Source organism: Zootoca vivipara, chromosome 13 (genome assembly GCF_963506605.1).
Source record: "Zootoca vivipara chromosome 13, rZooViv1.1, whole genome shotgun sequence".
NCBI classification, from domain to species: Eukaryota; Metazoa; Chordata; class Lepidosauria; order Squamata; family Lacertidae; genus Zootoca; species Zootoca vivipara.
This window is the reverse complement of record NC_083288.1, coordinates 4020080-4036459: the sequence shown is the minus strand read 5'-3', so window position 1 is coordinate 4036459 and position 16380 is coordinate 4020080. Positions and strand designations below refer to the sequence as shown.

The 16380-nt window shown below is 43.9% G+C and overlaps 1 protein-coding gene across 1 annotated transcript in view; it reads right to left on the bottom strand.

Annotated features, from left to right (window-relative positions):
- The window catches only part of PTPN3 (protein tyrosine phosphatase non-receptor type 3), an 82165-nt gene extending 66022 nt beyond the window's left edge, over positions 1–16143 (bottom strand). The window contains exon 1 of the mRNA XM_035134340.2: positions 16003–16143. Coding sequence (XP_034990231.1) covers positions 16003–16051 — 49 coding nt within the window. The 5' untranslated portion in view covers positions 16052–16143. The remainder of the gene's footprint in view (positions 1–16002) is intronic.
- Between the last annotated feature and the right edge of the window lie 237 nt (positions 16144–16380).

Genomic DNA, 16380 nt, shown 5'->3' with positions numbered 1-16380 from the left:
TAAGTGCAACAATAAAAAATAATTTAAAGACATTAATAGCAGCAGGAGGCCACCTTGGAAAGCAGTTGGACCTTAGCATGACAAAGAGGTCAAGGGTGTTATGAAGGGTGGAAAAGGGGACTGCAGAGATGCTGCATGAATTCTTAGCCTCTGACTCTGTGCCTGAACTTACTTTCTCAGGAAAAGAGTCTAAAGAACTGAGGCATTTCATAGAATCATAGAGTTGGAAGAGACCACAAGGGCCATCCAGTCCAACCCCCTGCCAAGCAGGAAACACCATTTAACAGACCCTCCAAGTAGTGTCCCTATTTTCCAGGGACAGTCCTGGTTTTACAGAAGCCATCCTGGTTTCTGATTTGATTCCAGAATGTTCTGAGAAAAGTTGGAGGGTCTAGAGCTATGTGACCCCCGAGCCAAGGAGATAAGTGGAGACTTCTCCCACCTTCCTAGCCCCCCCCCCCCAGTCTGTTGTTGTGGCTGGTTAGGAGTGCTATATAGTTCTCTTGGCCAAGATTTCTAGAGGGGTGTACATGGGTTAGAACTGTTTTTGAAAGTTGGAATCACTTTGTGATATAGAATACTCAATATAATCAGAATATCCCTGTCCAAATACTGACTTTTTGACCAAAGGTATGGGATTTATATGGCCAGCAATTAATGGGCAATTGGTGCTGTTCTAATATCATACTAATGCTAGCTAATGATAATTTGAAATGTAGTAAAGCAATGCTTTATGATAGGGATTCAAAAATAAAATGGAAAATATTTGGAAGGTCTGCAAATGCCAGATGAATGTTTTTCCTGGGTCAAATTCAGTTGTCAAAAGGGCCACTGCAGATTTAGATTCATTGTTTGCAGGATTCAGGGTTGCCTACTGACAAGTCATTGCTATTTGTAAAGTCTGAGTAAAAGCCACTACCAGCAGTTGTGTTTAGCACACAGCACACTGTAGAGCCTGCATAAGCATTTGCTGTGACCTCAGTACTCCATTTTACATCTTGCTGTAGTTCAGACCACATAAGGTCTCCACACCAATCAAGCCACAGAGGATACAGAATTGGCATTTATTCCTCTCTCAACTTTCTCTCTCCTAACATGTCCTTCTGACTTGCACTCTTTATAAAGACTTGAGGAATGAGGTTATCACCCCTCTTTTATTCTGAGTCGCCCAACCACTGCCACACTGTCCTTTCTCTTGGCAGATCAAGATGAGCAGGGGCAGGGCCGTCTTAAGCATATCGGGCGCCGGGGTGCCGTGGTGCGACGATCCCTCCAGTGCCCCCCGCCCTGTTTCTCCACGTGTCTGGCGGGGGGGCGCAGTGCGCAGCGAGGTTGCCACAGGCGCCACACCGCGGCGCCCCCCCGGGCACCCTGGCCCCTTCACCACCCAGCCTGGCCGTAGGGCTGGCCCTGAGCAGGGTGCAGCAAAGGTTGCAGGGTTTTTAGCTGGGGCAATGAGATTAAGATCCACTATTTGACTGTTGAGTCAAAACCCTAAAATGTATTTTACATACAGTAATTGACTTTTTATTTCTATTCTTTGAATATCTTATTGTTGTTTTAATGCTATGGCCAATGGCTGACACAAATAAAGATTCATTCTCTTCTAACAGGAAGCTGCCTTATACAGAGGGACTCCATTCTTGCTCACTATTGCCTGCTCTGACTGACAGTGGCTCTCCAGAGTTTCAGACAGGGGTCTTGCCAGTCCTGTAAAAACAGGCGGCATAGCTCTGTGTATAGACTCTACACCAGGCAGCAAGGCATTTGAAGACAAACAGTCACTGCAGAAGTTCAAGCAAGTTATATGCTGCAACTGCCCCTATTTCCTGGTACCTATCTCTAGTAAATAACTGCCCTTCTTTTTACCTTTGGGTGTGCCTTATTAAAATTTAGCTAACAAAGTTTACGAGAGTTATCTTCAGCGTTCAGCTTCCTGCCCGGGTTCTCTAGAAGATGACTGTGCAAGCATATACATGTCTACTCAGAGCAGAGGTAAGTCCCATTAAGTTCTGTAGATTTCCTCCCAGTTAAGTGTGTATAGTGTTGGTCGCAGTCTGAATGGCAGCTGAGTGTGTTGTGGCATATGAATACAGGTACATGTGTGTGGACTTTTAGAGCAGCATGGCACAGCCTGCCATTTCACACATTGTGGCTGGTGAGGTGTTTGCATACTGCCTATTGTTTACTGCATACTGCATACCTATTGTGTTTTTCTGTATATCTTTAGCAACAATTGCCATTGTATTCTGCTTTTTAAACAGTAAAGAACAGGCTATTGCAGTATAAATAAATTAAGCATGCAATAGGCAAAGTAGAGCCTTCTGCAACATGTCATAGTGGGAAGAGGGCAGTAATCCTTGGTATAAGTCTGCCCCTATTTTCATGGGTCAGATGTGGAGAGTCTTTTGTGCTGCTTTATTTCCCATGTAGTCTAGGGCTCAGTCTGTGATAGCAAATGATCATCATGTCTGTACCTCCCTGCTTGCCTTCTCTAATTGGGAAACTGCCCAGAGTCAATTCTGTAGTTAACAATTTGCCAAAATGCCACACCCCCTATCCTGCAAACACAGTTTTCATTTTCTACTGGACTCTTTACCAAAGATTCACTTCCTTGCAAACACAGGGCTCTGTAGCTCAGAATGGAAATGGATAAAACCACTCACCAAGGGCCTGACTCACCAGAGGCGGTATTAGCTGAAAATGCCTTCATTTACAAGGAAAACTTTTATATGCCTGTTGTCTTTGTCCATGGAGTTTTCTTGGCAGGGATACTGGAGTGGCTTGCCAGTTCCTTCTCCAGGTGGATCACGTTTAGTCAAAACTCTCCACTATGACCTGTCCATCTTGGGTGGCCCTGCATGGCATAGCTCATAGCTTCTCTGAGTTATTCAAGCGCCTTCGCCACGACAAGGCATTGATCCATGAAGGGGAGAAAAGCAATGACAAACCTAGACAGCATCTTAAAAAGCAGAGACATCACCTTGCCTACAAAGGTCCGTATAGTTAAAGCTATGGTTTTCCCAGTAGTGATGTATGGAAGTGAGAGCTGGACCATAAAGAAGGCTGATCGCCGAAGAATTGATGCTTTTGAATTATGGTGCTGGAGGAGACTCTTGAGAGTCCCATGGACTGCAAGAAGATCAAACCTATCCATTCTGAAGGAAATCAGCCCTGAGTGCTCACTGGAAGGACAGATCATGAAGCTGAGGCTCCAATGCTTTGGCCACCTCATGAGAAGAGAAGACTCCCTGGAAAAGACCCTGATGTTGGGAATGATGGAGGGCACTAGGAGAAGGGGACGACAGAGGATGAGATGTTTGGACAGTGTTCTCAAAGCTACGAACATGAGTTTGACCAAACTGCGGGAGGCAGTGGAAGACAGGAGTGCCTGGCGTGCTATGGTCCATGGGGTCACGAAGAGTCGGACACGACTAAACGACTAAACAACAACAAACAACAACAACAAGGAAAACACTGCCAACTCCAGTAATCTGTCAAGTCAGCAGCTTCACAGCTTCAGAAGAGAGGCCTAAATCATCTTAATTGCAGCTATGGCCCATGTATAGCTACAGCATTAACTACCCTCTGCATCCCAAAATCAAGTGTATCATTTCATCATCATTATTCTTTATTCGACCATCAGTCAGAAAAGATACATTTCTCAGTACAAGATTAAAACAACCAAGACATCTAAAAAACCTCTAAAATAAAACATGGGCAGCACTAATAAAAGCTATACAGATAAACCCACATCAATGCAGTCGATTTTAATCTTACGGCGCTTGAGAGCTAGGAAGGGAAATTTGGCCACCAAGACAGCTATTTTCCCAGTGGGATTATTCAACAAATATACAACCTGTCTTTCTCTGGATAGAGAGCTGAGCTGAGATAGGCATGGGGCTATGAGATAAGAGATAAATCTACATAGAAAGGGCAACTCAGGAGGATATGTTCGGTGCCTCTCCCAAGGCACAATGGCAAGTTCTCTGGTCGTATGGAACTCCCCTGTTCAATCTGGCCACAGTGAGGAGTCTACGGTATTCCACATAGTGGATTTCTGCGAGATAAGGAGCTGGTGTAACCTGATAGATCTGCTCCCCCAGGAACATCCCTGGTTTCACGAGGGCTATGTCCTCTTGTCTAGCAATATGGCCCAATCTCTGAGAGATCACAGCTCTAGCTTGACTGAATGTCATAGATAGACTCCAAGTAAAGATGTGACAGCCCGCAAGTCTGTACTTCATCTAAGACCTCCCTTTCCCACGATGACTGAAAATCATCCCTCAATATCAAGGGGGCCAAACCCACTGGTTTAAAGCATAGCTTAAGCCATAGCCAAAGCTTTGCTTTCAGGGCCATGTACCGAAGGGCTTGGCAGCCAGCCTCTAATCTCATGACCGCATCTGCTACGGAAGGGGGGATCCTGAGGATGGCTCTAAGAAATTGTGATTGGCTAGATTCCAGTCTTAAAAAATCCCTGCGTGAACCCAAAACAATGCCCACCAAAATTAGTGGGAGGACTTTCATTTGGAAAAGTCTCAAAGCCACTTTCACTGTTTGTGCCTGTTTCTTGGCATATAAGGATCTAATCAGCACAGCTGCTTTAGATGCGTTTCCAGCTATATAATCTTTATGTGCCAAAAAGGACCTGTTTGATCGGATTACCTGGCCCAGATGTTTGAAACAGTTAACCTGCTCCACAGAGTGTATCATTTCAGAACTGAGTGTGTATAAAATTCAGCAAGGTGCACTGGTTCACTCTTACAACCCATTCAGTTTAAATTGCAAAAAAGGCAGTGTATTTGAAGAGCATTTGTTGGGATTCTTTCATACCAAAAGGGCTATAGCAAGCTGGCACCACTTGTATGCACCGTGCTCTGCCTCCTAAACCAGAGTTCTCTACAGTATTCCTGCCAAGGTATCAGAATTCTTTAATAAAATAAATAACCTTCCAAGTAGGTTACTTGGATGGTCATTGAGTTTCAGATTCAAGCCCCCAAGTAGTCCCTTTAAGGAGTGGAGAAACCTTTTGTCATTCATGCGATGCCAGCATGAGAAACTCTTTCCCACTTTATTTCCTTAAGAGCTTCCTGTATTTCACCTTTAAGATGGGCTGGGCCTGCCAAAGACTGCAAGAGAACTAGCCTGCTGGGTCCACTTGAGATGCGTTGCATCATCAGCATTTCATCATTTCCAGTAAGGGCAAAGAGTCTGAAAAAATAGTTAGCCAGTTTAAGTGCTACCATCAACCATCATATGTTATGTGCAGAAAAATATTTTCTATTCAACCAGCACTTGATGTCCAGCATCTAGCTGATTCATTTCTAATAGCAAAGTGGCCACATCTGCTACAGCTACAAATAGCATGGAGTGAATCCATTTCTGCCTGCACTGATTTATAAGCCTGACTGAAGCAAGGAGGCAGCATTTCCTGCCCATCAAGTGCCTCTGGGACTCTGGCGATTTGCAACAGACAGTTTTAGGCAGTCGCCTGAGTTCTACAATCCATAGTCTACATGAATGGATTTTATATGCCTGTCTAAAGATCAGCAGTGTTCATACCCCCCACCCCACCCTGCAGACTGGAGCAAAAACATATGTTACATATGTTCTAGGTATGTCAAAGTGTGTCAAAAGGAATAGCCACACAATCAGCTTTTCAGGAATATGCACCCAAACAAATGACAAGTAGCTAGTGAAATGTGCACCTTATCCCAAGTCCTAGCTGAATTATGGGTAGCAAACATACTCAACATGTTCTTTATTTATTCTCTTCATTGCTGATATAAACAACTACATACATTGGTAGGGTTGACAGAAAACTTGTAGTAAAAATTCAAACTATGGATTGACAAAGGATTTATAAAAATAGAGTTATGATAAAGATGCAGAGGGGGAAATCATTTCATTAAGATCCACAATGGTGGGGAGGGAAGTCAGAAGGGATTATATGTTTATGTATATGTATTCATTTGTTTATGTAAATTAGAAGATGCAAAAATAATTTTAAAAAAAAGAAAAAAAAGGAATCTGGTTGGCTACTGTGAGAATAGGATGCTGGCCTAGATAGCTGGTGTGAAGTGGCTAATGTTTAAATCAACTGCAGGCTCAGAAATTACACATAGCTCGGTGAGTTGGCATCCGTCTCTCTCGGGAGACAATGGAGGAGTGTGCCTTTGTGGGTGAAGTTCAACTGTTGGAAGATTGCCTGCTGTGGCTGTAGAGACCGATGCAGGAAAGACATGTTTTGTTGCAGCTGGGGCAGAGGAAGGCGTCCGGTTGTTGCTGATGCAAATGCACCATGACCTTTCTTCCCTCTGCACTCCACTCTGTGGGTATTCCTCCTCTGCTCACTGCTATGGACGCATTACCTGACTGTCTGTCTCCAGGCACTGCAGTTGCCTGCAAGGGAATTCCCACACAGCGGGGTTGCCAGCCTTCATGTCACACTTGCAGACGTCTTTGTAGCACAGAGTTAGTAAAGTAAGAAAGAGCAAGGGGAAAAAAAAACCTTCTATAAATCTAGTCCAGCATCTTGTTCTCACAGTGGTAAACCAGATGCTTATGGGACGACCACACACAGGAAATGAGCACAACAGCACCCCATGGTACACCTTATCCTACACCTTATCCTACATCCTACAGTAAAAACAGAACATAGCCATCAGGGCCCATGATATCCTCCATGGGCTTGTCTGATCCTCTTTTAGAGTCACTCAAATTGGTGGCCATTGCCACATATACGGCTTGATTTTTAGAAAAAAGAAAAAGAAAAAAGAACCCTCAAAGCCGTTAAAACAGTAAAATCAAGAAAAAACCACTACCTTACTTTAAAACATACACTATTATCCACAAACACACCTATCAAAGTCACTGGCGCAAATAGGGCTTGAAGCGCAAGGGGGCAGCAATGGACTCAAATAAGGGATCCTTTTTTGTTTCACAGGAGGGTTTTCAGAATAGATTATTTGTTAGGTTTGGGCTGTATTAGAATAAGAAAAGGTTTAGAGCGCCCAAGTGAAAGCAGTAACAACATTGACACATGTGGTTTATATGTTGCTGTTCCTAGGAGAAAGAACTTGCAAAATAGCACAGAACACACTGGAACAAGTTATGATATATTAGTACTTTATTCGCTCTACCCCAATCAATGATTGGCGAGTCCTGGTAAAGTCAATCCTGGTTAGAAGCTCAATCACATCACCAGACACCCTCCTCTCCCCTGCATAGAAGTTCCCTTGAGGGGAAAACCTTTCTTAATTTAAAATGACTATGCCTCAGATAGGGACCCAGGTGGCGCTGTGGGTTAAACCACAGAGTCTAGGGCTTGCTGATCAGAAGGTCGGCGGTTCGAATCCCTGCAACGGGGTGAGCTCCCGTTGCTCGGTCCCAGCTCCTGCCCACCTAGCAGTTCGAAAGCACATCAAAGTGCAAGTAGATAAATAGGGACCGCTCCAGCGGGAAGGTAAACGGCGTTTCCGTGTGCTACTCTGGTTTGCCAGAAGCAGCTTTGTCATGCTGGCCACATGACCCGGAAGCTGTCTGCGGACAAACGCCGGCTCCCTCGGCCTATAGATCGAGATGAGCGTCGCAACCCCAGTGTCGGACACGACTGGACCTGATGGTCAGGGGCCCTTTATGCCTCAGATACCATCTACAGGAAGTGACTCTGTCCCTCTCAATCTTCAAAGTAGGCCTTAAGCTTCAAGAGATCTCTCCAAAGTGGCTCATTTCACTTTGAGTAAACACCTATCTGGCTCCAGTCTAATCAAACCCCACTGCACTTCTATTTATGGGCTTTGGAGAACCCTCAGAGAAGTAAAGAACACTGCATAGGAAAGCAGACAAATGAATCAGCATTCATTCAGATTAGAAAATCACACCCTAAAGGTATACATCAATCCCTTTTGCAACTTTCCACACCCTTTTATAACCACCACCACTCATGTCAGGATATGAAAAATCCTACTGGAACTGTAGATGCCCTTCCCTTCCTTTGTTAGTGAAGACCTTCCTTGAATGACCAAGCCTTTAAGAATAATCCCAACTAGATTTGGTTAGGAAGAATCAAAAGAGGTTAACTGGGCCTGCATTTCTCCATCACTGCCTTTCTCATGGATGTTCCTAGGTAATAAACTGCTAAGGCCATCACAAATTAGGAAGAACTTCCTGACAGTAAGAGCTGTTCGGCAGTGGAATTTGCTACCAAGGAGTGTGGTGGAGTCTCCTTCTTTGGAGGTCTTTAAGCGAGGAGGAATTAAAGAACCTTTTAATGAGGGTGAAAGAGGAGAGCGCAAAATATGGTCTGAAGCTCAACATCAAAAAAACCAAGATCATGGCCACTGGTCCCATCACCTCCTGGCAAATGGAAGGGGAAGAAATGGAGGCAGTGAGAGATTTTACTTTCTTGGGCTCCTTGATCACTGCAGATGGTGACAGCACTCACGAAATTAAAAGATGCCTGCTTCTTGGGAGAAAAGCAATGACAAACCTAGACAGCATCTTAAAAAGAAGAGACATCACCTTGCCGACAAAGGTCCGTATAGTTAAAGCTATGGTTTTCCTGGTAGTGATGTATGGAAGTGAGAGCTGGACCATAAAGAAGGCTGATCGCCGAAGAATTGATGCTTTTGAATTATGGTGCTGGAGGAGACTCTTGAGAGTCCCATGGACTGCAAGAAGATCAAACCTATCCATTCTTAAGGAAATCAGCCCTGAGTGCTCCCTGGAAGGACAGATCGTGAAGCTGAGGCTCCAATACTTTGGCCACCTCATGAGAAGAGAAGAATCCTTGGGAAAGACCCTGATGTTGGGAAAGATTGAGGGCACTAGGAGAAGGAGACGTCAGAGGACAAGATGGTTGGACAGTGTTCTCGAAGCTACGAACATGAGTTTGACCAAACTGCGGGAGGCAGTGCAAGACAGGAGTGCCTGGCGTGCTATGGTCCATGGGGTCACAAAGAGTCGGACACGACTAAACGACTAAACAACAACAACAAGCAGAGGCTTGACAGCCATATGTCAAGAATGCTTTGATGGTGTTTCCTGCTTGGCAGGGGGTTGGACTGGATGGCCCTTGTGGTCTCTTCCAACTCTATGATTCTATGATTCTATGAAATCATAGTGAACAGCACCCCGTGAGCCCGGTGCACTGGTGCAAAAGTTGGTCTCTTGGTTCATAAGGTAGTAGACCCCTTGAAAAAGACTCCCACTGTGTCTTGGAAGAAGAAACATTCACCCTTCAGTCTCGAATTCTGTTTCCTTCCTCGCCACTCTAATTCCCCAAGGCTTTTGATGAGTTGCCTACAAACAAGGTGCTATTTATATTTTGTCACCTTTTCATTAATCTTATATGTCTTCCTATCTTATAATACGCTCCTATCTTTATCTGAGTCATTAGTCACCCCCTCACTTTTGCCTTCTAATAGCACACCTATGCTGCTCCATCTTGCTTGCTCTTCCCCATCTCCTCTCCCCTCTAAAGATATAACCGAATAATAGTTAATTCAATCTGAATGCTGCCCACTCTATTTTTGTTTTTTAAAAACACAAAACCCTGCATATACGAGTGCTTTGAACTCTGTCTTGTCTTGTTGCTCATTCCCTTTTCTGGAAATACCAGTTTTGTGCATGTTGACTCTAGGTTAAAAATTCCAGCCTAAAACATTCTCTGATAGATTGTAGATGGTTGTAGAATTACATCTTAGAATAGAATCATAGAATCAAAGAGTTGGAAGAGACCACAAGGGCCATCCAGTCCAACCCCCTGCCAAGCAGGAAACACCATCAAAGCATTCCTGACAGATGGCTGTCAAGCCTCTGCTTAAAGACCTCCAAAGAAGGAGACTCCACCACCCTCCTTGGTAGCAAATTCCACTGCCGAACAGCTCTTACTGTCAGGAAGTTCTTCCTAATGTTTAGGTGGAATCGTCTTTCTTGTAGCTTGAATCCATTGCTCCGTGTCCGCTTCTCTGGAACAGCAGAAAACAACCTTTCTCCCTCCTCTATATGACATCCTTTTATATATTTCATAGAATCATAGAATCATAGAGTTGGAAGAGACCACAAGGGCCATCCAGTCCAACCCCCTGCCAAGCAGGAAACACCATCAAAGCATTCCTGACAGATGGCTGTCAAGCCTCTGCTTAAAGACCTCCAAAGAAGGAGACTCCACCACACTCCTTGGCAGCAAATTCCACTGCCGAACAGCTCTTACTGTCATGAAGTTCTTCCTAATGTTTAGGTGGAATCTTCTTTCTTGAAGTTTGAATCCATTGCTCCGTGTCCGCTTCTCTGGAGCAGCAGAAAACAACCTTTCTCCCTCCTCTATATGACATCCTTTTATATATTTGAACATGGTTATCATATCACCCCTTAACCTTCTCTTCTCCAGGCTAAACATACCCAGCTCCCTAAGCCGTTCCTCATAAGGCATCGTTTCCAGGCCTTTGACCATTTTGGTTGCCCTCTTCTGGACACGTTCCAGCTTATCAGTATCCTTCTTGAACTGTGGTGCCCAGAACTGGACACAGTACTCCAGGTGAGGTCTGACCAGAGCAGAATACAGTGGTACTATTACTTCCCTTGATCTAGATGCTATACTCCTATTGATGCAGCCCAGAATTGCATTGGCTTTTTTAGCTGCTGCATCACACTGCTGACTCATGTCAAGTTTGTGGTCTACCAAGACTCCTAGATCCTTTTCACATGTACTGCTCTCAAGCCAGGTGTCTCCCATCCTGTATTTGTGCCTTTCATTTTTTTTGCCCAAGTGTAGTACTTTACATTTCTCCTTGTTAAAATTCATCTTGTTTGCTTTGGCCCAGTTGTCTAATCTGTTAAGGTCATTCTGAAGTGTGATCCTGTCCTCTGGGGTGTTAGCCACCCCTCCCAATTTGGTGTCATCTGCAAACTTGCTCAGGATGCCCTCAAGCCCATCATCCAAGTCATTGATAAAGATGTTGAACAAGACTGGGCCCAAGACAGAACCCTGTGGCACCCCACTAGTCACTACTCTCCAGGATGAGGAGGAGCCATTGATGAGCACCCTTTGGGTTCGGTCAGTAAGCCAGTTACAAATCCACTGAATGGTAGCATTGTCTAGCCCACATTTTACCAGCTTCTTTACAAGAATATCATGGGGCACCTTGTCAAAGGCCTTGCTGAAATCAAGATAGGCTACATCCACAGCGTTCCCTTCATCTACCAGGCTTGTAATTCTGTCAAAAAATGAGATCAGATTAGTCTGACATGACTTATTTTTCAGGAACCCATGCTGACTTTTAGTGATCACAGAGTTTCTTTCTAGGTGCTCACAGACTGTTTGCTTAATGATCTGCTCTAGAATCTTTCCTGGTATTGATGTCAGGCTGACTGGGCGGTAATTGTTTGGGTCCTCTCTTTTCCCCTTTTTGAAAATAGGGACAACATTTGCCCTCCTCCAGTCTGCTGGAACTTCGCCTGTTCTCCAGGAATTTTCAAAGATTATTGCCAGTGGTTCTGAAATCACCTCTGCCAGTTCTTTTAATACTCTTGGATGTAGTTCATCTGGCCCTGGAGACTTGAATACATCTAAACTAGCCAAGTATTCTTGTACTACCTCCTTACTTATTCTGGGCTGTGTTTCCCGGGCTGAATCATCTGCTCCATATTCTTCAGGTTGGGCGTTGTTTTCTTTCTTGGAGAAGACTGAGGCAAAGAAGGCATTGAGGAGTTCTGCCCTTTCTCTGTCCCCTGTTTGCATTTCACCATCTTCTCCTCTGAGTGACCCCACTGTTTCCTTGTTTTTCCTTTTGCTACGGACATACCCATAAAAGCCCTTTTTGTTGCTTTTAACCTCTCTAGCGAGCCTGAACATGGCTATCATATCACCCCTTAACCTTCTCTTCTCCAGGTTAAACATCCGCAGCTCCCTAAGACATTCCTCATAAGGCATCGTTTCCAGGCCTTTGACCATTTTGGTTGCCCTCCTCTGGACACGTTCCAGCTTGTCAGTATCCTTCTTGAACTGTGGTGCCCAGACCTGGACAGAGTACTCCTGGTGAGGTCTGACCAGAGCAGAATACAGTGGTACTATTACTTCCCTTGATCTAGATCAGGCATCCCCAAACTGCGGCCCCTGCATGTGGGGGAGAACCCTGTTGCAACAGTTAATCTAGATCAGGCTTACTAGCTGCTTTGCTTCTCAGTATTCTCTGGTTGGTCTCTGTTATTTTCGCCTACCAATAGAGAACCTACAAAAGGACTCTATATAGGCTCTTGGGTACCCCATAAGGGAAAAGGAGCAGTTTTTTTCTCATAACAAGAGCATGCTGCCCTGCTTCACAGCCACGAGGCCTCTGCCACCTGAAGGTTCTGCTGGCATATGAGGGGAATTGCTCATGCATCTATATCATGCAGGGGCAATAACTCAAGCTCAAGCTCCACCAGCTTCTAGATTAGTGATGGGCAACCTTTTGAGCTTGGTGTGTCAAAATTCGCCAAAAACTGAGCATATTTCGGGTGGTGTGTCACTTCAAGAAAAAACCCATAATTTTGCGATATTTATAGTTTAAATAACAAAAATGTATAATTGTAATATATAACTGTATTTAATAAACCAAAAACTAATAATTTAACCAAACCAAACCAAAAAACCCTTATTTCTCACAAAGTGCCCAGAGTTGTTGAGCTTTTTGGGGGGAACTGCTAACTAAAGTTTTGGAGGTTTTTTTGGGGGGGGTTGCAAAAGTTGCTTTGCTTTTTTTGGGGGGGGGGTGCCCCAAAGCTGCTGCGCTTTTTTGGGAGGAAAGAGAACAGAAATAAATGATGAATAATACCTTCGCTGGAACTAACATGCAGCACCGACATAGTCTGCCAAAGTGCCAGAAAAAACAGCACGGAAAGGGTTAAAAAACCAATCTCTGGCTACCAGTTGAGACAGTCTCTAGCAGAGAAGAACAAATGGGGGTTCACCATCACTGCTCTAGATCCTAGAGCCCCTCAGCCAGCAGACCTGAAATATGGGAGTGTGTCCTAATTTTTCCCTAATTGAGATTACTGGGGCTGAAGATACATGCTTAATTTTGCAACCTTCACTGCTACAAACAAGCTCAGGGTGATCCATCTGCTGCCTCCCTTACTCATGGCAATGATTAGCCCACAGAAAGTTGCTTTGCTTTCAATATTAGTGCATGCAAAGGAATGAGTCACTGCTTAGGAAAGAACAGTCCCAGGCATCACATCAACCTATAAAGCCTCTTGTCCTCCTTATGCGGCTGTAAAAAAGACAGGAAGGCAGACTTACTAGAAATAGAACCTATTAATATTGGAAGCACATTCATTTCCCACACAAGGCTTCAGAAATGGGTCCAATTAATGGATTTTATCAACTACTAAACATTTAGGCAACAAATGAAAGGATTTCAATGTTGCTCAATCAAAGTGGTGCTGCAACCTATATGCAGAATAAGGCAAGCAGTGAAAATGCAATTAAATAGACAATATTTAATAAAGGTGTTTTGTTCCTGTGCCTTTAGCATCACAGTCAATTTAAAATGACAATAAGTAGACCATTCTAAAGTGTCAAAAGGTGGAGCTATGCATGCCGAGACTGCTTCTATCCTCAGTGATCCAAACGAGTGACTCACTCACTCTGAATGCTGTTTACCCAGAGGTGCCAAGATCAATATCTGAAATGACTGAATATGACTCTACTGAACTTGGCAGGAGTTGATACACTCCTGCTTTTCCTGCAAACTGCACAAGCACATAAATGTCATTTATGTTACCCTCCCCTAAGGCTTTATCCTACAGATATTTAAATGAGGTTGCACTTGTAGATTCCTAATTTTAAAATAATTTTAAAATTGAATTTTAACATTGTATTTAATCTGCATTTTAATTGAATTGTTTCTTTTATGCTTGCTTTGATATTCTTGTTGTTAGCCACCCTGAGCCTGGTCTTGACTGGGAAGGGCGGGGTATAAATAAAATTAATATTATTATTATCCAAAAATTATCTGTTGCTGGCTTCCAGTCTGATCTTAGTGTCAAGCATTCACCTGCTGCAGCACCTATGGAAGGTGCCTGAGTCTTTGTGTTGGTGAAATGCCACAGAGAGAGAGAGAGAGAGAGAGAGAGAGAGAGAGAGAGAGAGAGATTGGAACTGGAGGCTCTTCCAGAATAATGAGGTTAGAATCATAGAATCGTAGAGTTGGAAGAGACCACAAGGGCCATCCAGTCCAACCCCCTGCCGAGCAGGAAACACCATCAAAGCATTCTTGACATATGCCTGTTAAGCCTCTGACAAGGTTGTGGCATAAAGAATTGAAACAACAAAGTTATTAATGAATTCAAGACCCAGATATGTATATATGCAAGGCAGGCAGGGGCTGGGTGGAATAGAAGATCTGCACAAGCTAGGACCACAAGCATCCTTGACAAGGTTTGGTCTCTTGCACGCTATCTCAAGATATGCCCATCTCCTAAGGAAGGTGGCGGCTGCTGCTGCTGCTGCTACTGCTGCTGCTGCTGCTGCTAGAGTTGTCTATGCAAAAAAATGGAAAGAAAAAGAGTAACCTATGAAGGATATCTGGCAGAAAAATTTGAAAGAATGTACAGAATTAGCATCTATGACTGCGAAAAGAAGAAACAAAAATGAGACACAGTTTAAAAAAGAGTGTGGAAGTGCTTGGGAAAATATTTTAGAGGGTATAATATTCAATAAAATCTCCAGATAATATCAAATAAAGAAAGACTTGAGACAAAAATGTGTGGAAGATCAGGATATGCAGCTGTTCAGGGTTTGCATAGAATGCCATGGAGAGGTGGACTGGGAAGTACTTAGGAAATGGATAACTGACGGACAATGTATGACAGGGGTGAGCAAACTTTTTCAGCAGGGGGCCGGCCCACTGTCCCTCAGACCTTGTGGGGGGCCGGACTATATTTTGGAAAAAAATATGAGCGAATTCCTATGCCCCACAAATAACCCGGAGATGCATTTTAAATAAAAGCACACATTCTACTCATGTAAAAACAGACATGCGCAGAAGCCATTTCCAGTGCCATGCTGCCCATGTCTGGGATGCCGGAAATCACTTCTGTCTGTGCATGTGTAGTCCATTTGAATCCTCCAGCCCACAGCCAGAAAATGTTGCCGACATTTGAAGGCAGCCCTGTTTTTAATGTTTGAAGTTTTGTTGTGTTTTTAATATTCTGTTGGGAGCCGCCCAGAGTGACTGGCCAGATGGATGAAACCCAGCCAGATGGATAATGATGATGATGATGATGATGATGATGTAGTACAAGGAATCTGGAGAGCACCAGGTTGGGGAAGGGTGCCTTAGACTCATGTGTAAAAATTGCCTAAGAATTATTGATGCTCTCTCTGGAAGCTCAGGGCCAATACATAGATTGTAAGATGTTTTAAGTACATGTCTTAAAATATGCCAAAAAGTGTGTTTACAAACATACGTAAAGGACAGATCAAAGAGTTCAGGATGCAGGTCACAATCAAGTATTTAACTTAGCAGAAAGGTAGGCTGTAAATATTTAAAGTATATACCGTAATAAAATAAAATAACGTGGAAAGGTTTTTGTAACTTCTCTCTCTCTCTCTCTCTCTCTCTCTCTCTCTCTCTCTCTCTCTCTCTCTCTCTCTCACACACACACACACACACACACACACACACACACACACACTGCTCTGAATCTCAGCTATTACTGGAAAAAGAACCGACTTCTGCAGCAAACAACCGACCACCTCCAAACATCTTTCCCCTCCATTTCAATGTGCCAGAAACTCATTTTCCTTATCTGCCCCCACTCCAGCAACTGATTTTTTTATAACAACTTTTCCCCATCAGTGCCTTTCACCTTTTCATTTCAAATGCAATAATTCCATTAGATGCCCAGAAGCTTGTAATTAATGCTGACTTCCCGGCTTCCCACTTCCTGGACTTCCCCATCTTCTGAATGAGGCTGTTGCCCTCCTGACTTTTATAAAGACAAACTTACATTTTTCTTGAGTCGGGGCACATTCTAGCCATAGATCTTGTTCCACCATTGTCCCCCTGCTGCTCGTTTCTGTACTTCTTTCTAAGAGGGTCAGTTCCGTAAGTGGAAGAACCCAGAGTCTCACAAACTACGAACCTGCCCTGTCCTAGTTACAATAGCTACAAGTTCATATTGCTTCCCCTCCAGACAAACCTGTAAAACAGGTCCAGGAACTCTTGCTGTGTCAGAAGAGGCTTTAATTGATTCATGGCCACTTACATCCACCCTTCGCCCAGCCTTGGTAAGGAAGATGCAGAGAATACCTCCCTCAGCATTGCCATCTTTTAGAGGCTTTCTTCCTGGTGGGATTTCTGGACCTTTATCAACTTCACAGCAGGC